This window comes from Hyla sarda, chromosome 9 (assembly GCF_029499605.1).
Source record: "Hyla sarda isolate aHylSar1 chromosome 9, aHylSar1.hap1, whole genome shotgun sequence".
Taxonomy (NCBI): Eukaryota; Metazoa; Chordata; class Amphibia; order Anura; family Hylidae; genus Hyla; species Hyla sarda.
Genome location: NC_079197.1, coordinates 142,275,359 through 142,300,445, shown reverse-complemented (window position 1 = coordinate 142,300,445; position 25,087 = coordinate 142,275,359). Strand labels below are relative to the sequence as shown.

The window sequence follows — 25,087 nt, the reverse complement described above, 5'->3', positions numbered from 1 at the left end:
AACATAGAATGTGTCGGCAGATAAGAACCATTTGGCCCATCTAGTCTGCCCAATAATCTGAATCTTAAGAATAGTCCCTGGCCATATCCTATATGAAGGATAGCCTTATACTTATCCCTTGCATGTTTAAACTGTATTTGCAGCGACCACTTCTGCAGGAAGGCTATTCCATGCATCCACTACTCTCAGTAAAGTAATACTTCCTGATATTACTGCAGAAACCTTTGCCCTCTAATATAAAATGATGTCCTCTTGTAGTAGTTTTTCTTTTATATATAATCTCCTCCTTTACTGTGTTGATTCTCTTTATGTATATAAAGTCTCTATCATATCCCCTCTGTCTCTTCTTTCTTCTATACATGTTAAGGTCCTTTAACCTTTCCTGGTAAGTTTTATCCTGTAATCCATGTACTAGTTTAGTATCTTCTTTGAACTCTCTCTAGAGTATCTATATCCTTCTGGAGATACGGCCTCCAGTACTGCGCACAATACTCCAATTGAGGTCTCACCAGTGTTCTGTACAGCGGCATGAGCACTTCTCTCTTTCTACTGCTTATACCTCTCCCTATACATCCAAGCATTTTGCTAGCGTTTCCTGCTGCTCTATTACATTGTCTTCCTACCTTTAAATCTTCTGGAATAATTACTCCTAAATCCCTTTCCTCAGATACTGAGGTCAGGACTGTGTCAAATATTCTATATTCTGCCCGAGGGTTTTTACGCCCCAGGTGCATTATCTTGCACTTGTCCACATTAAAATTCAGTTGCCAGAGTTCTGACCATTCTTCTAGTTTTCCTAAATCCTTTTCCATTTGGTGGATCCCTCCAGGAACATCAACCCTGTTACATATTTTTGTGTCATCAGCAAAAAGACATACCTTACTATCGAGACCTTTTGCGATATCACGGGGCAGGAGAGCGCTCGCGGCCAGCGTGTCTGGCCGGAGCGCTAGTTGTAGCACTCCTCAGGACTCTAAAGTATTAAATGCTCTTATATGCTGGTTAATCTTTTGAGGTGTTTGTCTCTTTAAATCTATTTTGTCAAGGCCTATATAACCAAGGAAGGTGTGAACAGGTGACTTGTTGGTGACCTACAGGAGTCCTCCAAATTGCTCCCATATATATCTGGGAGGAGTCAGCTTAGTTCAGTTTAGTGCATGCTGAGGTACAGTCAAATGACCTGAGAGTTGTCTGATGTTCTGAGGGAGACCAAGGCCTAATGACGCAGCCACTACCAGTAACCCCTGCAGGTGAAAGTCAAAGCCTGGTGGTAAGCACAAATACTGGGGGCCAGTCTAGTCAAGATAGTCAAGTCTGTAAAGTCACTAAAGTCAGCTTGGGTTGCGCAAGTCAGTCTAAGTCCACTACAAGTCCCAGCGAGCCAACAAGCTCCCTAAAGTTCACTGAGCATCTCCTTGGGCCTGAACTGAGCTGTAAAGACTTTAACATCTGTCTGACTCAGTAAAGTGCAGTTGTTCCATAACCTTGCATTGGAACCAGTGGCCATACCTTGGATGGTACTACACTACACAAGAACTATGGAGTCCTTTGATTAGGAAAAAGGATATTGCCGAAACATACGTTGGGGTGGCGTCTCTCCTGCTGCACTGGTCACTTTATACTTTACCTAGGTTTGTACTTCTTGTTACTTTGCACCTATGTATTTTCCTCTTGTTGAGAGTGCCATCTCTATTATTATGCTTGATCATTCACCTTTGTATATTTGTTCAATATGATGTTCACAAGTGCGGCAGCGGTGACGCCTCTTGTTGCCCTTGTTCACCCCTGTGTATGTTTCTTCCCTTCTGTACATGTTTTTAGTATCATTTAATAAAAATTATTTTAACTTTTTCCTAACCAAATGACTCCATAGTTCTTGTGTAGTGTAGTGTAGTTCAATCAGGAGTTCATATAACTAGCCCTAATCGTACCCAGTTCACCTTGATATATTTAACAATATACAGTATGTGTTGTATTACATAGATATATTTATACAATATTTGTGTTTGGTAGAACTATTGAGGTAGTTTGCTATTTGTGTTTCCCATACCTCGGATGATGTAGAGGATAACCACGCCCTGGCATAACGAACACTAAGGATTAATACCATCTGCCCTAAGGGTTAACAACATCTGCCCTTCCAACACCCTCAACACATATGTGGCCCAGGAATCATGGGTTCATACCATCAGAACCTCCAATATTGTTTTCTTAGTAAAAAGAGATATCTTGGGGTTTGCACTGATCTCTAGAATTGTGCAAAAATAGTGATTCAACCAGTAATTGGCTTAGCAGGCACTTTCTTGTGTTGAAAAGAGACAAGGAAATGCTCGGCAGCAGGGACCAGACACAACTGGAATGACAGTGTTAGGGATTTGGTGGCAGGTGAGTACTTTTTTACCCTAGCCTGGCAACTGTAATTACATAGAAAAAGTTTTCTGAATATACTACTAAGCCCTACTAAGCTGCCAGGAAACAAAATGGTTTAACCCCAAAGTTTTAGAGATTGTTGTTAATGTATTTTTAGATGATAAAGCAATACAAAAAACCATTGAAAAATGTTGCACTATCTATCTTGCACATACTGCACCTTGGCCAAATGCACTGTAACGCTGTCCGTTGGCAGCTGCTCGTCCCGCTGTTAACCTAGGCCTAGCCGTTAACCATGACCCAGATTGTCAACAATTCCTCTGCATACTGAGCTAGGTAAACACCACCTGGCTGCTTCTGAGCTATTCCCTTCTGCTTCTAACACCAAGCAGCAAGTCAGCTCTGCTACATTTGGCTCTGTTTGCTGCGCTATACCTTCCAAAGTGTCAGTTTGTCCCTCCTGCCTGTGCCTTAACCAGGATCTGGCATCTCCCCTGTAGCTGAGGTCCAGCTTCTGCATTTAGAAGCGGGATAAAGGTTGAAAACCTGGGGAATACTCTGCTCCCAAGTTTGGGCCAAAGCTAATCTGGTAAGTGGCACATGAGGTCCACACTAGTTAGAGTGTTACATGCACAACTGTACTCTGTACTGGTCCAATATTTAGCATCAAACGTTCCTGAAATTCTTTTGGGATCCTTGTTGATATTCATGTTGCATTTGTGTAGGATATTTCTTAGTTCTTTTCAACTGATTTAGTCGTTAATGTTTTTGGTTCTTTTTTTTTCTTTTCTTTTTTGAGCTATACAACATTTTCCCAATTGTCATGAGGTACATTCCTGGACCTCACCATGAAATTATGGAAAACTTCAAATTCATGGGAGACTTTATCAAGACGAAAATGAAGAACAATATGAAGACTTTGGACAGGAATAACCCAAGAGATTTCATTGACTGTTTCTTGATCAAGATGGAGAAGGTACACAAAGTCAAATGCAACTTTTGTAACTGGGGGTCTTCACAATAAGTGGCAATTCTTGGTGAGGTGTCTGAGGGTGTATCCATGATGGTGTGCAAAGAGAAACAGTCCTGACACAAATGTCCCTTGCAAACAGGATCTGACTCTACTGAAGTCCTCTGTGTGCAATCCATACAATATATTCTCGCTATAGCAAAAGACTCCAAATTTACAGTACTTTATGATGGGTTGTGGAATTTGGTTATAGAACAGTGCCATACCTTCCATATAGACAGGGTCTGCCACTGCTATGGGGCCCAACAGACAGGTGGGCCCAGTCAGTGTCCACAGCCCCCCCCCCCCAATCCAACCGACCCCTACGGATTATAATGTGGGCAGGTTGGACATCCGTCCAAACCACCCACTTTATAATCCGCATGCCAGCTGGGCAATCCTGGGCACTTGTCCCAGATCCCCAGGCCAGTGATTGCCACCAAGGTGTCGGTGTAGGCTGCAGAAAGCTTTAGGCTGTATCCTACACTGGTAGCAGAGCATGACTTCTGCCCTGGAACAACTGGTGACAGCTGGTAAAGGATCAGTGCTTGTTTTGGGGCTAAATGGTTGTGTTGTGAGCTTACCATAACGCTGTGGCTATCTTTTTGTGAACTGGCTAGTTCCTGTTGGAGTTTGCTTCCTAAACTAAACAAGACCCATTATTCCTTGCTTGTAAGTGTGAGGTTACTTTTTTCCCTCCCACACATCAGCCACCCCACCCATTGAAACACACCTGTGCTGCCTTTAGTGCAATAGACCAGTGTTTTCTGACTAGGTGCTTCCAGCTGTTGCAAAAATAGAATGATCTTTCTCCCACCCAGCTTCCACTTAACCCATTGAAGCAAAGACAGGCTCTCTCTGATCACCTGGCTAGTGATGTAATGTCTCGGGCCGCACTGCAACCTGGGAGACAACACTCCTTTTGTATGCTGTTAAAAATAAACCTTGGGGCAAAAATCACAAAATAATTGCGAGTCCACTATAAAACATAGGTACAGACACTATATTATCAACTACACTAACTATAGTTGATAGTATAGTGTCTGTACCTATGTTTTATAGTGGAATACCCCTTTAAGTATCTGCTTCGGTTCCTTCTCTGCAAGGTCTCAGAAGACAAGTAATCCGATAACCAAACCAAGAGTTCTAAAACAGTATATATACACAGCAAAATGAGTGAGGCACTAAAGACATACCAATCGCAGATGTCGGTGGCCTGAAGACGCCTTTTAATCTAGCAAACTCCAGGAAGCATTGAACACCAGAGTCGAGTGTGATTTGCCTGGTGTCCCTGCTCTCGGATAGGTAATGATCCCCACTGTCAGCAGGGCTAGTAGCCATAACTACTGAGCGATACTGTCCACGCTGTAGAAGGAGGAGCTGTGATGGGAATAGGAGCGCAGCCGGGTAGGAATGCTACATGCGCGTTGTAAACACATACACGATGCTGAATAATAACCGTTTTGCTGGTGCTATCAATTATATGAAAAATTGACTGACTCTCCAAACTTTCCAGTGCTTAAAGTGAATATGTCACCCAGATAGAATAACTGTGGCAGTGGTCATTCTACAGGGAGGTGGAGACTGTTCTCTGAGCTACATTGTGTGTACCTATCTACTGGTGGTACATTTCTCTATACCTCTGTCTGTAATGAGAAGAATTACTGGGAAATGATCTGTACAGAACAGGAAGTCTCACCTTAAATTTAGACCTTGTGGCCTGAATGGAAACTGCAGGATTTTGGGAATATTATAAAATATAGATAGAAAAATGGCAAACTAGAAAAAAAAAAAATTTGCCAAAAATTCTTCAAAAAATGGTTAACATAAAAAAAAAAATTAAACAATAGATAATTTTCTGATGACACATTAAAGTGTCAGAGCAGGATGTTTAGTTCTGGATCAGCTGACTTCCTGTGAACTACAAGATGACATCATCACCTGCTATTTTGCAATTCACCCAAAACAAATGTGAAAATGTTCATGAAGAATTGGTAATATATGTGTACCATTTTTAAAGGGGTATTCCACTGGAAAACATTTTTTTACAATCAACTGGTGCCAGGAAGTTAAACAGATTTGTAAATGACTTCTATTTAAAACTTTTCTGTTGTAACTTCCAATTTAACCCCTTAAGGACCAGGCCATTTTATACCTTAAGGACCGGAGCGTTTTTTGCAATTCTGACCACTGTCACTTTAAACATTAATAACTCTGGAATCCTTTTAGTTATCATTCTGATTCCGAGATTGTTTTTTCGTGACATATTCTACTTTAACTTAGTGGTAAAATTTTATGGTAACTTGCATCCTTTCTTGGTGAAAAATCCCAAAATTTGATGAAAAAAATGAAATTTTTGCATTTTTCTAACTTTGAAGCTCTCTGCTTGTAAGGAAAATGGATATTCAAAATATATTTTTTTGGGGTTCACATATACAATATGTCTACTTTATGTTTGCATCATAAAATTTATGAGTTTTTACTTTTGGAAGACACCATAGGGCTTCAAAGTTCAGTAGCAATTTTGAAATTTTTCACAAAATTTTCAAACTCACTATTTTTCAGGGACCAGTTCAGTTTTGAAGTGGATTTGAAGGGTCTTCATATTAGAAATACCCCATAAAAGACCCCATTATAAAAACTACACCCACTAAAGTATTCAAAAAAACATTCAGTAAGTGTATTAACCCTTTAGGTGTTTCACAGGAATAGCAGCAAAGTGAAGGAGAAAATTCAAAATCTTCATTTTTTACACTCGCATGTTCTTGTAGACCCAATTTTTGAATTTTTGCAAGGGATAAAAAGGAAAAATTTTTTACTTGTATTTGAAACCCAATTTCTCTCGAGTAAGCACATACCTCATATGTCTATGTTAATTGTTCGGCGGGCGCAGTAGAGGGCTCAGAAGGGAAGGAGCGACAAATGGTTTTTGGAGGGCATGCCGCATTTAGGAAGCCCCTTTGGTGCCAGGACAGCAAAAAAAAAACACATGGCATACCATTTTGGAAACTAGACCCCTCAGGGAACGTAACAAGGGGTAAAGTGAACCTTAATACCCTACAGGTGATTCACGACTTTTGCATATGTAAAAAATATATATATTTTTTTTACCTAAAATGCTTGGTTTCCCAAAAATTTTACATTTTTAAAAAGGGTAATAGCAGAAAATACCCCCCAAAATTTGAAGCCCAATTTCTCCCGATACAGAAAACACCTCGCATGGGGGCGAAAAGTGCTCTGCTGGTGCACTACAGGTCTCAGAAGAGAAGGAGTCACATTTGGCTTTTTGAAAGCAAATTTTGCTCTGGGGGCATGCCGCATTTAGGAAGCCCCTATGGTGCCAGAACAGCAAAAAAAAACCACATGGCATACCATTTTGGAAACTAGACCCCTCGGGGAACGTAACAAGGGGTAATGTGAACCTTAATACCCTACAGGTGTTTCACGACTTTTGCATATGTAAAAAAATATATTTTTTTTTTACCTAAAATGCTTGGTTTCCCCAAATTTTTACAATTTTAAAAAGGGTAATAGCAGAAAATACCCCCCAAAATTTGAAGCCCAATTTCTCCCGATTCAGAAAACACCCCATATGGGTGTGAAAAGTGCTCTGCTGGCGCACTACAGGTCTCAGAAAAGAAGGAGTCACATTTGGCTTTTTGAAAGTGAATTTTGCTCTGGGGGCATGCCGCATTTAGGAATCCCCTATGGTGCCAGGACAGCAAAAAAAAAACACATGGCATACCATTTTGGAAACTAGACCCCTCGGGGAACGTAACAAGGGGTAATGTGAACCTTAATACCCTACAGGTGTTTCACGACTTTTGCATATGTAAAAAAATATATTTTTTTTTTACCTAAAATGCTTGGTTTCCCAAAATTTTTACAATTTTAAAAAGGGTAATAGCAGAAAATACCCCCCAAAATTTGAAGCCCAATTTCTCCCGATTCAGAAAACACCCCATATGGGTGTGAAAAGTGCTCTGCTGGCGCACTACAGGTCTCAGAAGAGAAGGAGTCACATTTGGCTTTTTGAAAGTGAATTTTGCTCTGGGGGCATGCCGCATTTAGGAAGCCCCTATGGTGCCAGGACAGCAAAAAAAAAACACATGGCATACTATTTTGGAAACTAGACCCCTCGGGGAACATAACAAGGGGTAATTTGAACCTTAATACCCTACAGGTGTTTCACGACTTTTGCATATGTAAAAAAATATATATTTTTTTTACCTAAAATGCTTGTTTTCCCAAAAATTTTACATTTTTTAAAAGGGTAATAGCAGAAAATACCCCCCAAAATTTGAAGCCCAATTTCTCCCGAGTACGGCGATACCCCATATGTGGCCCTAAACTGTTGCCTTGAAATACGACAGGGCTCCAAAGTGAGAGCGCCATGCGCATTTGAGGCCTAAATTAGGGACTTGCATAGGGGTGGACATAGGGGTATTCTACGCCAGTGATTCCCAAACAGGGTGCCTCCAGCTGTTGTAAAACTCCCAGCATGCCTGGACAGTCAACGGCTATCTGGCAATACTGGGAGTAGTTGTTTTGCAACAGCTGGAGGCTCCGTTTTGGAAACAGTGGCGTACCAGACGTTTTTCATTTTTATTGGGGAGGGGGGTTGTATAGGGGTATGTGTATATGTAGTGTTTTTTACTTTTTATTTTATTTTGTGTTAGTGTAGTGTAGTGTTTTTAGGGTACAGTCGCACGGGCGGGGGGTTCACAGTAGTTTCTCGCTGGCAGTTTGAGCTACGGCAGAAAATTTGACGCAGCTCAAACTTGCAGCCGGATACTTACTGTAATCCTCCGCCCATGTGAGTGTACCCTGTACGTTCACATTGGGGGGGGGGAACATCCAGCTGTTGCAAAACTACAACTCCCAGCATGTACGGTCTATCAGTGCATGCTGGGAGTTGTAGTTTTGCAACCGCTGGAGGCTCCGTTCTGGAAACAGTGGCGTACCAGACGTTTTTCATTTTTATTGGGGAGGGGAGGGGGGCTGTGTAGGGGTATGTGTATATGTAGTGTTTTTTACTTTTTATTTTATTGTGTGTTAGTGTAGTGTTTTCAGGGTACAGTCGCACGGGCGGGGGGTTCACAGTAGTTTCTCGCTGGCAGTTTGAGCTGCGGCAGAAATTTTGCCGTACCTCAAACTTGCAGCCGGATACTAACTGTAATCCTCCGCCCGTGTGAGTGTACCCTGTACGTTCACATTGGGGGGGGAACATCCAGCTGTTGCAAAACTACAACTCCCAGCATGTACGGTCCATCAGTGCATGCTGGGAGTTGTAGTTTTGCAACAGCTGGAGGCACACTGGTTGTGAAACACCGAGTTTGGTAACAAACTCAGTGTTTTGCAACCAGTGTGCCTTCAGCTGTTGCAAAAGCTACAACCCCCAGCATGTACGGACAGCGGAAGGGCATGCTGGGTGTTGTAGTTATGCAACAGCTGGAGGCATACTACTTTGGCTGGGGATGCTGGGGATTGTAGTTATGCAACAGCTGGAGACACACTGGTTTACTACTTAACTCAGTGTGCCTTCAGCTGTTGCAAAACTACAACTCTCAGCAGTCACCGACAGCCAACGGGCATGCTGGGAGTTGTAGTTATGCAACCACCAGATGCACCACTACAACTCCCAGCATGCACTTTAGCTGATTGTGCAAGCTGGGAGTTGTAGTTACACAACAGCTGAAGGTACACTTTTCCATAGAAAGAATGTGCCTCCAGCTGTTGCAAAACTACAAGTCCCAGCATGCCCATAAGGGCATGCTGGGAGTTGTGGTGGTCTGCCTCCTGCTGTTGCATAACTACAGCTCCCAGCATGCCCTTGTTGCATGCTGGGAGCTGTTGCTAAGCAACAGCAGGGGGCTGTCACTCACCTCCAACGATCCTCGCCGCACAGGTCAGTCCCTCGTCGTCTCCGCCGCCGCCGCTGCTCCTGGGGCCCCGATCCCAACAGGGACGCCGGGGATCGGGGTCCCCAGCACCGGGGGTCGTCTTCCCGCACCCGCTCACGTCCTCCGGAAGAGGGGCGGAGCGGGTTGCGGGAGTGACACCCGCAGCAGGCGCCCTGATTGGTCGGCCGGTAATCCGGCCGACGAATCAGGGCGATCGTGAGGTGGCACCAGTGCCACCTCACCCCTGCTGGCTCTGGCTGATCGGGGCCGTCTCTGACGGCCCCGATCAGCCAATAATTCCGGGTCACCGGGTCACTGGAGACCCGATTGACCCGGAATCCGCCGCAGATCGCTGGACTGAATTGTCCAGCGATCTGCGGCCATCGCCGACATGGGGGGTCATAATGACCCCCCTGGGCGATATGCCCCGATGCCTGCTGAACGATTTCAGCAGGCATCGGGGACCGGCTCCGCTCCAGATGGTTGCGGGGGGCCGGTAAAACACATGACGTTCTCATACGTCATGTGTCCTTAAGGACTCGGAAATGGAGACGTATGAGAACGTCATGTGTCCTTAAGGGGTTAATATGAATCCCATAGAAATAAAAAGGCATGTGTTTTGCCTGCTCCTGTTTTCTTTAAAGGGGTTTTCTATAAACTGGTGCCAGAAAGTTAAAGGGGTACTCCGGTGAAAAACTTTTTTTTTTTTTTTTTTTAAATCAACTGGTGCCAGAAAGTTAAACAGATTTGTAAATTACTTCTGTTAAAAAATCTTAATCCTACCTGTAGTTATTAGCTGAATACTACAGTGGAAATTATTTTCCGTTTGGAACACAGAGCTCTCTGCTGACATCATGAGCACAGTGCTCTCTGCTGACATCTCTGTCCATTTTAGGTACTGTCCAGGGTGAAAGGAAATCCCCATCACAGCTCTGTGATTCAAAAAGAAAAGAATTTCCGCTATAGTATTCAGCAGCTAATAAGTACAGGAAGGATTAAGATTTTTTAATAGAAGTAATTTACAAATCTGTTTAACTTTTTGGCACCAGTTGATTTAAAAAAAAATAATAATAATAATTTTTCACCGGAGTACCCCTTTAACCCCTTAAGGACTGAGCCCTTTTTCACCTTAAGAACTCGGACATTTTTTGCAAATCTGACCACTGTCACTTTAAACATTAATAACTCTGGAATGCTTTTAGTTATCATTCTGATTCCGAGATTGTTTTTTCGTGACATATTCTACTTTAACATAGGGGTAAATTTTGTGGTAACTTGCATCCTTTCTTGGTGAAAAATCCCAAAATTTGATGAAAAATTTTGCATTTTTTTAACTTTGAAGCTCTCTGCTTGTAAGGAAAATGGATATTCCAAATAATTTTTTTTTATTCACATATACAATGTCTTCTTTATATTTGCATCATAAAATTGATGAGTTTTTACTTTTGGAAAACACCAGAGGGCTTCAAAGTTTCGCAGCAATTTTCCAATTTTTCACAAAATTTTGAAACTCGCTTTTTTTCAGGGACCAGTTCAGGTTTGAAGTGGATTTGAAGGGTCTTCATATTAGAAATACCCCATAAATTACCCCATTATAAAAAAAACTGCACCCCCAAAGTATTCAAAATGACATTCAGTAAGCGTTTTAACCCTTTAGGGGTTTCACAGGAATAGCAGCAAAGTGAAGGAGAAAATTCACAATCTTCATTTTTTACACTCGCATGTTTTTGTAGACCCAATTTTTGAATTTTTGCAAGGGGTAAAAAGGAGAACATTTTTACTTGTATTTGAAACCCAATTTCTCTCGAGTAAGCACATACCTCATATGTCTATGTTAATTGTTCGGCGGGCGCAGTAGAGGGCTCAGAAGGGAAGGAGGGTCAAATGGTTTTTGGGGGGCATGTCACCTTTAGGAAGCCCCTATGGTGCCAGAACAGCAAAAAAAAAAACACATGGCATGCCATTTTGGAAACTAGACCCCTTGGGGAACGTAACAAGGGGTAATGTGAACCTTAATACCCCACAGGTGATTCACGACTTTTGCATATGTAAAAAAAAAATTATAATTTTTACCTAAAATGCTTGGTTTCCCAAAAGTTTTACATTTTTAAAAAGGGTAATAGCAGAAAATACCCCCCCAAATTTGAAGCCCAATTTCTCCCGATTCAGAAAACACCCCATATGGGGGTGAAAAGTGCTCTGCTGGCACACTACAGGTCTCAGAAGAGAAGGAGTCACATTTGGCTTTTTTTAAGGAAATTTTGCTCTGGGGGCATGCCGCATTTAGGAAGCCCCTATGGTGCAGGACAGCAAAAAAAAACCCCACATGGCATACCATTTTGGAAACTAGACCCCTCGGGGAACGTAACAAGGGGTAAAGTGAACCTTAATACCCTACAGGTGTTTCACGACTTTTGCATACGTAAAAAATTTACCTAAAATGCTTGGTTTCCCAAAAAATTTACATTTTTAAAAAGGGTAAAAGCAGAAAATACCCCCCAAAATTTGTAACACAATTTCTCCCGAGTACGGCGATACCCCATATGTGACCCTAAACTGTTGCCTTGAAATACGACAGGGCTCCAAAGTGAGAGCGCCATGCGCATTTGAGGCCTAAATTATGGATTGCATAGGGTTGGACATAGGGGTATGCTACGCCAGTGATTCCCAAACAGGGTGCCTCCAGCTGTTGTAAAACTCCCAGCATGCCTGGACAGTCAGTGGCTATCTGGCAATACTGGGAGTAGTTGTTTTGCAACAGCTGGAGGCTCCGTTCTGGAAACAGTGGCGTACCAGACGTTTTTCATTTTTATTGGGGAGGGGGGCTGTGTAGGGGTATGTGTATATGTAGTGTTTTTTACTTTTTATTTTATTTTTTGTGGTAGTGTAGTGTAGTGTTTTTAGTGTAATTCCGGGTCACTGGAGACCCAATTGACCCGGAATCGCCGCAGATCGCTGGACTGGGGGGGCATAATGACCCCCCTGGGCGATATGTCGGGATGCCTGCTGAATGATTTCAGCAGGCATCCGGCTCCGGTCCCCAACCGGCTAGCGGTGGGGACCGGAATTCCCACGGGCGTATGGATACGCCCCGCGTCCTTAAGGACTCGGAATGCAGGGCGTATCCATATGCCCTGTGTCCTTAAGAGGTTAAGGATGCAGGGTTTTTCAGTTTTTGCACTTTCGTTTTTTTCCTCCTTACCTTTTAAAAATCATAATCCTTTCAATTTTCCACCTATAAATCCATATTATGGCTTATTTTTTGCGTCAACAATTCTACTTTGCAGTGACATCAGTCATTTTACCCAAAAATTCATGTCGAAACAGAAAAAAAAATCATTGTGCGACAAAACCGAAGAAAAAATGCCATTTTGTAACTTTTGGGGGCTTCCGTTTCTACGCAGCGCATATTTCGGTAAAAATGACACCTTATCATTATTCTGTAGGTCCATATGGTTAAAATGATCCCCTACTTATATAGGTTTGATTTTGTCGCACTTCTGGAAAAAATCATAACTACATGCAGGAAAAATTTATACGTTTAAAAATGTCATCTTCTGACCCCTATAACTTTTTTATTTTTCCACGTACAGGGTGGTATGAGGACTCATCTTTTTGCGCCATGATCTGAAGTTTTTATCGGTATGATTTTTGTTTTGATCGTACTTTTTGGTCACTTTTAATTCATTTTTTAATGGTATAAAAAGTGACCAAAAATGCGCTTTTTTGGACTTTGGAATTTTTTTGTGCATATGCTATTGACCGTGCGGTTTAATTAATGATATATTTTTATAGTTTGGACATTTACGCACGCGGCAATACCACATATGTTTATTTATTTATTTACACTGGTTTTTTTTATGGGAAAAGGGGGGTGATTCAAACTTTTATTAGGGAAGGGGTTAAATGACGTTTATTAACACTTTTTTTAACTTTTTTTTGCAGTGTTATAGGTCCCATAGGGACCTATAACACTGCACACACTGATTTCTTGCACAGATCACTGGCGTGTATTAACACGCCTGTGATCAGTGTTATCGGCGCTTGACTGCTCCTGCCTGGATCTCAGGCACGGAGCAGTCATTCGTCGATCGGACACCGAGGAGGCAGGTAAGGACCCTCCCGGTGTCCTGTAAGCTGATTTCACCGCGGCGGTCCCGAGCAGCCCAACTGACTAGCCGGGATACTTTCACTTTCACTTTAGAAGCGGCGGTCAAAGCCGCCGCCACTAAAGGGTTAATACCGCACATTGCTGCGATCGGCGATGTGTGGTATTAGCCGCGGGTCCCGGCCATTGATGAGCGCCGGGACCTACGCGATGTGATGCGGGGTCGCAGCGCGACCCCGCTTCATATCGTGGGAGCCGGCGCAGGACGTAAATATACGTCCTGCGTCGTTAAAGGGTTAAACAGATTTGTAAATTACTTTTATTTGAAAATCTTAATCCTTCCAGTACTTATCAGCTGCAGTATGCTCCACAGGATGTTCTTTTCTTTTTGCATTTCTTTTCTGTCTGACCACAGTGCTCTCTGCTGACACCTCTGTCCATTTTAGGAACTGTCCATAGCAGGAGCAAATCCCCATAGCAAACCGATCTTCCTCTGGACAGTTCCTAAAATGGACAGAGGTGTCAGCAGAGAGCACTGTGGTCAGAAAGAGAAGAAATTCAAAAAGAGAAGAACTTCCTCTCTAGCTGATAAGTACTGGAAGGATTTACAAATCTGTTTAACTTTCTAGCTGATAAGTACTGGAAGGATTTACAAATCTGTTTAACTTTCTGGAAACAGTTTAAAGGGGTTCTCCACCATAAGGTGATTTTAGTACGTACCTGACAGACAGTAATGCACATGCTTAGAAAGGATCTGCACTTGTCTTGGGGCTAAATGTCTTTGTTGTGAGATTACCATAACACTGTGGCTAGCTTTTTAAGAACTGGTATTTCCTCTTTGAGTTTTTCTTTTTTTACTACAAATCCCATAATTCCATTTTCCTCCCTCCCACATATCAGCCACCCTACCCATTGAAATATAAATGAGCTTCATCCATTCAAAAGACCTGTGGTTTTCAATCAAGGTGCCTACAGCTGTTGCATTGGTTGCAGATTTATCTCTCTCCCACCAAGCGATCGCTCCACCCATTGAAGCAGACAGGCTCCCTGTCATCAGCTGACTAGTGAGTCAGATCTCGGCCGCACTGCAACCTGGGAAAAATCTGTCATTTTGTATGCTGGTAAACATAAATATTGAGGTGAAAATCACATAAGAATTGTGAGAAAACCATCACACACAGGTACAGACACTATATTATGAACTACACTAACTTTACAGCCCCTGTAGCATAGTCAAATAAAAAAAATTCCTGGAATACCCCTTTAAAGAAAACCCCTTTAAAGAAAACACGAACAGGCAAAACACATTTCTTTTTATTTATTTTTTATTTCTATGGGATTCATATTAAATTGTAGGTTACAACAGAATGGCACAATCATAAAACAAAACATGTATTGTGCAATAGTTGTCTATGAGGCCCCACTGATCGCAGTGCCGCGCGCTATTAACCCTTTAGCCGCGCGCTCAAAGCTGAGCCACGAGGCTAAAAGTGAAAGTAGAAACTGCCGGTTAGCTCAGTGGGCTGTACGGGATAGCCGCGGCAAATTTCGCCGCGGCATCCCGAACAGCTTGCAGAACAGCCGGAGGGTCCCTACCTGCCTCCTCACTGTCCAATCGCCGAATGACTGTTCAGTGCCTGAGATCCAGACAGGAGCAGTCAAGCGGCAGAATCATCGATTACTGGTTTCCTATGAGAAACCAGTGATCAATGATAAAGATCAGTGTGTGCAGTGTTATAGGTCCCTATGGGACCTATAACACTGCAAAAAAAAAGTGAAAAAAAAAAGTGAATAAAGATCATTTAACTCCTCCCCTATTAAAAGTTTGAATCATCCCCCTTTTCCCATAAAAAAAAACAGTGTAAATAAAAAAAATAAAAAAACATATATGGTATCACCGCGTGCGGAAATGTCCGAATTATAAAAATATATATTGTTAATTAAACCGCTCTGTCAATGGCGTACGCGCCCAAAAAATTCCAAAGTCCAAAATAGTGCATTTTTGGTCACTTTTTATATAATTTAAAAATGAGTAAAAAGCGATCAATGAAAAAATAGTACCGTTAAAAACCTCAGATCACGGTGCAAAAAATAAGCCCTCATACCACCCCATACGCAAAAAAATAAAAAAGTTATAGGGGTCAGAAGATGACAATTTTAAACGTATTAATTTTCCTGCATGTAGTTATGATTTTTTCCAGAAGTGCGACAAAATCAAACCTATATAAGTAGGGTATCATTGTAATCGTATGGACCTACAGAATAAAGATAAGGTGTCATTTTTACCGAAAAATTTACTATGTAGAAACGGAAGCCCCCAAAATTTACAAAACAGCGTTTTTTTTGTTCAATTTTGTCGCACAATGATTTTTTTTTACTGTTTGACCGTAGATTTTTGGCAAAATGAATGACGTCGTTACAAAGAAGATTTGGTGGCGCAAAAAATAAGCAATCATATGGATTTTTAGGTGCAAAATTTTAAGAGTTATGATTTTTTAAAGGCAAGGAGCAAAAAACGAAAGTGCAAAAACGGAAAAACCCCCGTTCCTTAAGGGGTTAATGATATCAAAAACAGGAGACTGATGGTCAAAACAGAATTTTTCCATTTTTTGCTGTAACCACTGAAGGGTCATTTTGACCTTGTGCTTAGGGTCATTGTCATGCTGGAAAGTCCACAAGCTTCCTATTGTATGCTGCTGGATGGGAACCCCAGCGTTCTACATTTCCTGGCAATTACAATTGTCAGGTGACATCTGCTGTGCCATGTCTCTGCTGTGCACCCTGGACTTCCTCCTCTGTACTCTCTCTTGCTGCTTCAGCCATTGCTGCAGTTCTCTCTCTGCCTTCTAGGGGCTGCACGAGCACTGGGTCAATTGGAGTAAAATGATACCAATAATGACATATTACATATTGATTTTCTATTATTGTAATACTTAATTTTTTTTTACTAAATTAACAAAATAAGAATGCTTAAAGTCGCCCTATTCTGATTCTTTTTTTTCTCTTTTCTTCCCTGTCATGGGACTGTTTTAGGGCACTGTGATCTGTAGTTTTTATAGGCAACATTTTGGTTTTTGATCACTTTTTTAAATTTAACCCCTTAACGACAATATACGTAAATGTACGTCATGGTGCCGTGGTACTTAACGCTGCTATCAGCAGCCAGGGACCCAACGGTAATGGCAGACATCCGCGATCGTGCAGATGTCTGCCATTAACCCTTAAGATGCCGTGATCAATACGGATCACGGCATCTGCGGCAGTGTGCTACTTTAAATGGATGATCGGATCACCCGCAGCGCTGCCGCAGGGATCCGATCATCCAGCATGGCAGCTGAAGGTCCTTTCACCTGGCTCCGGCTGTCTCCCGGGGTCTTCTGCTCTGGTCTGAGATCAAGCAGACCAGAGCAGAAAATCACAGATAATACAGATCAGTGCTATGTCCTATGCATAGCAATGCACAGTATTAGCAATAAATGATTGCTATAAATTGTCCCCAATTAACCCCTTAAGGACCCAGCCATTTTACACCTTAGGACCCGGCTATTTTTTGCACATCTGACCACTGTCACTTAAAACATTAATAACTCTGGAATGCTTTTAGTTATCATTCTGAGATAGTTTTTTCGTGACATATTCTACTTTATTTTGGTGGTAAATTTTGGGCGTTACTTGCATCCTTTTTTGGTGAAAAATCTCAAAATTTCATGAAAATTTTGAAAATTTAGCATTTTTCTAACTTTGAAGCTCTCTACTTGTAAGGAAAATGGATATTCAAAATAAATGTTATTTTTATTCACAAATACAATATGTCTACTTTATGTTGGCATCATAAAATTAGGGATCGTCCGATATCGTTTTTTTAGGGCTGATACCGATAATCGGTGGAGGTTAGGGCCGATAGCCGATAACTTATACCGATATTCCGGTATAAGTTATAGGCTATTTATCCCCCCTCGACACCGCTGCAGAGCATTGATTTAAAGCGGGCGCTTTAAATCAATGCACTGCAGTGGCTTTTGCGGTGCCATAGGCCGCCGCCGCCACCACCCGCTTCTCTCCCCCTACCTGTCAGGGTGGTCCGGGCCATCCATCCTTCCTGTAGTGTCCGGGGGCGTTCCGGGTGGAGGGTGAACCGGTCCGGGCTGTTCTTCTTCTTCTTCTCCGGCGGTCATCTTCTCCACTCCGGGCGGGCTCCGGCCTAGTACGCTGCATAGACGCCGCTGCGCAGTGACGCCCGTGCGCAGCGACGCACCTGACGTCAAGGCGTAGCGGCGTCTATGCAGCGTACTAGGCCGGAGCCTGCCCGGAGTGGAGAAGATGACCGCCAGAGAAGAAGGACAGCCCGGACCGGTTCACCCTCCACCCGGAATGCCCCCGGACACTACAGGAAGGAAGGATGGATGGCCTGGACCACCCCCATTACGGGTAAGTTGAATTTTTTTTTATTGACTCGGAGGGTGGGGGAGGGGCCCGACCGGTATAGCGGTATGGGCAAAAATCCATACCGGTATACCGCCCAGCACTACGGTAGGAGGTGCGACGCGGTGCAGTGGGTCGGGGGGGCGGTCGCGGTGCGGCGGGTCAGGGGGGTATAGCCGCGGTGGGGGTGGGGGGCGGGGCATTGTTGGCTTATCGGCAAAGGTAATTGCCAATACCGATAATGCCCAAAATCGTGATTATCGGCCGATAATATCGGCCATACCGATAATCGGTCGATCCCTACATAAAATGGACATATTTTTACTTTTTGAAAAAATTAGAGGGCTTCAAAGTAGAGCAGCAATTTTCAAAAATGTCATGAACATTGCAAAATCTGAAGGGACAGATGTTACAGAACTACAACTTCCAGCATGCCTGGGCAGTCTGGGCATGCTGAGAGTTGTAGTTTGGCAACATCTGGAGGGCCACCGTTTGGGCACTAGTGTTGCTCACGAATATTCGCAATTCGAATATTATTCGCGAATATCGCATATTCGCGAATTCGCGAATTTCGCAAATATAGCGCTATATATTCATAATTACGAATATTCGTTTTTTTTTTTGTTTTTTTTTCACAGTACACATCACAGTGATCACCCCTCTCTGCTTCCAGCTTGTGTGATGTAAAGAAGGCTATAATACTACTGTGTGAGACTGGCGTGTGGAAATTCGCAAATGCGAATATTAGAATATGCAAATTTTCGCATATGCGAATTTTAGCATATGATAATTTTGTATATGCTAATATTTACATATGTTAATTTTCGCATATGCGAATTTCGCATATGCGAAAATAAAACGAGAATATAACGAATATGCGAATATTCGCGAATATATGACGAATATTCGTCCATATATTCGCGAATATTCGCGAATTCGAATATGGCCTATGCCGCTCAACACTATTGGGCACCACTGTGGTCACAGTGGTCCCCAAACTGTGACCCTCTAGATGTTGCAAAACTACAACTCCCAGCATGCCTAGACAGCCTTTGGCTTTCTGGGCATGCTGGGAGTTGCAATTTGGCCTTCCTAGTGGTTGCCACAGTTAAGATCACTTTACTTTCACTTTCGTTTCCCCCTTCCCCCCCCCCCCCCCCACGTGTTTCCCTACCTGAGTCGGGATCTCCGTAGTCTCCAGGAGGATCTTCGGTCTCCACGCCATCTTCAGGTAAGGTACCCGGCCTCCATCTTCTTCCCACGATCCCCTCGACATCCAGGGGTGGGCAGAACGGGGGTTGCCATGGCAACCCATTGTCCTGCTCTGCCATTGGCCAGAATCAATTCTGACCAATGGCAGGGGATGGGAGGAAATCGCAGCATTGCGACTTCACTCCTACCCTGCAAGATGATCTGGCCTGTCACTGACAGGTCAGATCATCACAATTATCCGGGTGATCAGGTCACCAGAGACCCGATCAGCCCGGAATAGGAGAAAATCGCATGTCTGAATTGACATGCGATTTTCTGCGATCGCCGACATGGGGGGGTCCCGAGACCCCCCTGGGCATTTGCACGGGATGCCTGCTGAACGATTTCAGCAGGTATCCCGGTCCGATCCGGGGACCGGAACTGCCCATGACATAACTGTACGTCATGGGTCCTTAAGACCCAGGGTGTCGGGACGTAACATTACATCATGGGTCCTGAAGGGGTTAAAGTGTAAAAAAAAAAGTAAAAAAATGTAAAATAAAAAAGTTTACAAATTTGAAAAATCCCCTCCCCCAATAAAAAGGTAAACGGTCAGTTTTTCCCATTTTATCCCCAAAAAAGGGTAAAAAAAAATTATTAATACACATATTTGGTATTGCCATGTGTGTAAAAGTCTGAACTATAAAAATATATTGTTAATTATCATGTACGGTGAACGGCGTAAACGTAAAAAAAATAAAAAAAAGTCCAAAATTGCTGCTTTTTTGTCACATTTTATTATAAAACATTTTTATAACAAATTTTATAAAAAGTAAAACCTAGGCAAAAGTGGTACCGATAAAAACTACAGATAATGGCGCAAAAAATGAGCCCTCATACCGCCCCATATACAGACATACCCACATACTAATTTTGTTAAAATGGTTTAAGATTTTTTTTAAGCGGTACAATTATAGAAAAGCATATAACATGGGTATAATTTTAATCGTATTGACCCACAGAATAAAGAAAACATGTCATTTTTACAGTGGTACAGCTTGAAAACAAAACCTTCCAAAGTTTGCTAAATTGCAGTGATGTAATTACAAAGTACAATTGGTGATGCAAAAAACAAGCCCTCATATGGGTCTGTGGATGGAAATATAAAAGAGTTATGATTTTTGAAATCGAGGAGAAAAAAACGGATATGCAAAAATGAAATTGGTCTGGTCCTTGAGGCCAAAATGAGGCCCACTGGTCTTTAAGAGGATAATTTTTCTAGGATGTGATGTGACCAAAAATCAACAAATCTGGACTTTGGTATTGGTTTGCGTTTACGCAGTTTGTAATTAACTAAATTTTATTAGTTTAAACAATTCTGCACATGTTGATACCTAATAGGTTTATTTAAACTTCTTTTAGGTGGAGGGGCTTTTTATGTTTCTTACCAGAGTCTCTTTTTATTGCTGTTGCTCATTCGATTGGTTATACTGTTCAATGCTAAGTGTCTGAGGTAGACTGTGTGGTGGCTTTAACTCAGTGTTCTTGTAACTATCTTACTCCCGGCCAAATCCGTATACAGAATGTATATACCGAAGCATAGAGAAATAAATCAGACAGAGCCATTGTGCTTTAGTGTTCCCTGTGGGCTGTCCACTGCCCGTATATTTCAAATCGTTCAAGCTTACATCAACTTTGTCATTAACATAAGTTCCCACCCCCTGCTATGGGATGTTCTAGCATTTAGGGAGTGGACATGTATCATGAGAAATGTGCCTTGTCCTCATGGCACTCCACTTCCTTTACACGATGCGAGGGGTGATATGAGAGAGAGCAGATAGGGGAAGAGTGGACAAATAACAGGAATGTGGAGTCTTCACCCTAAATGGGCATTTTACATATACAGTATATAAGATTTATATATACACACATATAAATCTATATAAATCTATCACAGTCCCCCCTAAAATTACCAATTTTCCCTTTCCCTAATTTCCATCATCATAACTCATCTGCCCCAATGTGTTTTCTCGAACGTTTCACTGTACTTTATATCCATGGACCCCCTTAGCCTCAGACTTTACACATATGGAGTCAGATGCTGTCCCTATGGGTCACTGGTGTTATAGATGGCATTGAAGCTCTGTAATGGGGTATAGGCTTCATCTGTAATCTCAAAGTCCACATTTGTCATCACTGGCATGGCATTCTTGTCGGTCGTCTCACACTTCTTCTTTAGGCAAGGCAAAACACAACACACAATAAAGCAAGATTATTAGAATTATGAGTATGGTTATTTTACCGGTCCTATACTGGCTGAGATATACGTGCAACAAGTCTCCCAGACATCTTGTATACCCCCCTTTTTCCTTTTACACCTTACATCATATCTAATGCCTTACCATTTTGACTCTTAGTTGTTCGGCCTGACCTTAAAGAGCATTTACAAAGAAATGTATTAATCTTTGTTGGTTATAATAGATATAATTAATTTTACTCATGGAAATCTGGGATATTATTGCCTCAACTCCGGCTTTTTACTTGACCTATAACTATAAAACTAATCTGGGACCCACCTTGGGACTCCTTTAACATCAATATACACAAAGGGATCAAAACTCCCAGCAGGGGCTGCACTTTTTCCTCTAAAGTGTGGTTTAGATTTCTTTTGCTGGTTCGGTAATGGAAGTGTGTATAGGCAGACGTGTCTTGACTAAGATGTATTCCCCAGTTTAATTCCCTTCTAATTTAACTCTAAACTTCATATCCCCAAGTATCCCATACTTTACGATAGTTACCACTTACTCATCTCTCTAGCTAGGTCTATCCTTTCTATAATCTTACACCAAGTATTCTTTTCCTTTATAACATTATCACTCACTGAAATACTTGTTGCACCCCGCTATTTGTACATGCTCCCCTACTGAGTCTCCTCATACGTCACCTCCTAACAATCCGATGTGATTATCTTTCCCTTTGGAACAATCATGGTTATGCACAAACATAGATTTAACAGTTATCAGAGATACATCTATATGGGATGATCATATGCAATCTTCACTTTCCTCACTTATTTCCTGCATAAGTTTTGAAGAAATGGGTGACAATTAAAGAATCTGAACTAGGTAAAGTTTCACAAAAGGTTCTTAATTGTATAATTTACTGTATCTATAGTAAGGGATCAGTACAATTAGACTAGGAGATACTGATATCTACTGACCTACCCCAGGCAGTTAGATGAAGTCTACTCATATTCTCTGAAACAGGTAAGATGATTATGGAGTGTGTTGGTTAGGTACCTTTATTGTTTTTACCTAGGTCATATGTCAGATGTAAATAATGACGTCTGTACAAACCTTCTTTCTGCATTGTTGAATCCTGAGGCGACCCAATGTACTGACATTACTATGCACATAGCTCCCCGTTGCTTAGTGTATGGGGTCATATATGTTACCATGGGGTAAAAGACTGCTGGCACATACATTTTCTTACCAACTCTTTCCGGATAACGTCTTTGCCCTGTACCACCTCTTTATTCTTCCATTGGTCTCTCTCAGCATGCATAGCTGGTTCCTGCAAGAGACTTAACCAGAAAATTCCACATTGCCACCTGTACACTTTGTACCATCATTGTGGGGGAACAGGAGCGCTTCAGCATTGGCAGCCTCCTTCACCATTCAGTCCCCTTGGCTTCTTAGGCTGTTTCCTTCATGTGTCTCTGATCTTTACGATGGCCACTTTCTCTGGCCGCTCTTGGACTTTGAACACTTGAATTACAAATTTACAGATTGGTTCGCTCAAGGATTCAACAACACTCTTACTTCAATAGGCCCATACTTGTGGGCGGTACTTAAAGTGTACCCATACTCATTGTGTCATACCTTCAGATATCTTACACATCTCAGTGAATACCTTCAACTCTACTTCTCTGAACCACCAGCTCAGATTGAGTGGTTTATTGCAGTAGAACTTCATTCTGTGTGTGGTCACCATATATCCTGTCTTATGTATTACATCTTTACATTACTTAGAACAAGCTTACATTTATAACTCAGCATTAACCATGGTTTCTCCGATATCCTATCATGGCTCTTGGAATTCTTTTTTTTTATACGTTTAAGACAATCAGCATCTTTGTATTACACTAAATATCATTGTAAAGTTATCCACTTAAAATTGATGTTATTCAAATAAATATAATGTAGAATGTATAGGTATATCACATTGTGTATGCAGGTACAAAGAACACATTCAAGTTTAAACAGTAGATTTGTAGTTCCTTCAATTTAATGTGACTGTGTTTCATTAGACCAAGGCTGTTCTGTCAATCTTCCTATAAGCCCCGCCTTTCTCCTCCCACTCCCCTATGTCACTGGTCACCACCCCTTTGAGTCTGGCTTTTTTCCTCATTTCGGTTTGGTCATTTCTCAAAAAAATGATTGAGCAATCAGTGCCTACATGGAGACATACCATACACATGTAACATGTAACAATACCAACATAAAACACACACACAGGGCCCACATTTTCACCAAAAACAAAATGTAAAGAATTAAAAAAAATATACAGAGCTCTGTCAAAAATTGGGAAAAAATCATCTTCAATGCGCATTATATATAATCAATAAACCTTTAGCTGATTTTAAATTGCTTAAAGTTATATTCATTAATTAAACAGTGATCACTTTTTCATTTATTTTACATTTTATTTTATTCTCCTTGGCCAAACTTCTCTCGTTACTCCTATAATATAATCAGACAGTTAATTGCATTTCCTTATAAATTTCCTTTTTATCCATCTTGCACTCCTGCGAAAAACAAACCTATTAAGAGATGAATAAAATATCATCATGTATTTTCATTAAGACATAATCATGTACATACATAGTTTCACCTAAATCCATTCACTGGTCATACTCCGTGTGTTATTAATTTATCATATATGCTTCCCTAGATTAGATGTGTTTAAATGGCTGCCAGGGAATGGAGGTGGGAACTAATTGCATGAGCTAAAATGGCTGCTAAGGGAGGAACTTCACTTCTGGCAGTGGTAACATGGCTGCCCCCCCCATACAGAATAAGCATGTGGCAGAGACTAACAGCCTCATGGAAAGAGAGATAGAGAAAGAGAGAGAGATAGAGAGAGAGAGAAAGAGAGAGAAAGAGAGAGAGAGAAAAGCATGGAATGAAGAAAGGTAAGATCTGGGTTATAAGTGTAGGGATTAGTATTAGGGTATCACTCCATAAGGGATTCTTAGCACAAAGGCTCTCTTAATTGAAAATATGATAATTCTCACCATCCTAGCACCAGTTTATAAACAAATGTATGTCTGTACATCGGTGTTAACTTCAATACCTAAATATTTGCAGCATACTTTCTGCCAACACCTTATGCCTATCTATTCGCCTCCCATTCTTTTGTCTATCTATATCCATTCAGATGGTTACAATATAACTAAGTTAAATCACAATTGTTCTCAAGAATCACGCTGTTATATATAACTGTATATTACACTGCTATATATGTAAACCTTCTTATTCTATTAACCATCAATATATTTCAAACTTGCAACTGCCTTAATATCTATAATTTATCAATTCCATTTTGAACTCACCACATGCTTTCAATCAAAACTCAATTTTCTTTCTATACAACTCTGTGCAATTCCCTTCCCCCACTTCCTCTCCATATGCAATTCTATCAATGAGATTACTTCTGCACATTCCAAAGCCCTGCAGTTCTCTTCAGCCCCCTCTGTCTCTTCCAAAAAGCCCACAAACCCTAGGGTGCCCCCAGCTGTTGCCAACTAAAACCCTCTCAAAAACCTTGCTGTACTTTTAGGAGATATCTTTAAAACACTAATACATTAGATCTAGCATTAGAAGGGATGTTATTTCCCCCTCTTCGTCTGAATTAGCTAATTTAACAATAATCCATGGACACATTAAGAAAAGACAAGACACATATCACATATTCAATCAGTTATAATGGGACAAGGTCCCGAGGATGTGTTATTTTTGGGAAGTCCCTGTAAATATGTTATTTTAAGAAACACTGTCTTAGATGACAGTCTACCCCAAAAGT

The 25,087-nt window shown here is 41.6% G+C and overlaps 1 protein-coding gene across 9 annotated transcripts in view; it reads left to right on the top strand.

Moving 5' to 3' along the window:
- The window catches only part of LOC130290752 (cytochrome P450 2F2-like), a 104,560-nt gene that overhangs the window by 67,539 nt on the left and 11,934 nt on the right, over nt 1–25,087 (top strand). For all 9 annotated transcript variants that reach the window (XM_056538804.1, XM_056538797.1, XM_056538805.1 and 6 more), the window contains exon 6: nt 3,170–3,346. In XM_056538804.1, the coding sequence (XP_056394779.1) occupies nt 3,170–3,346 (177 nt within the window). The remainder of the gene's footprint in view (nt 1–3,169; nt 3,347–25,087) is intronic.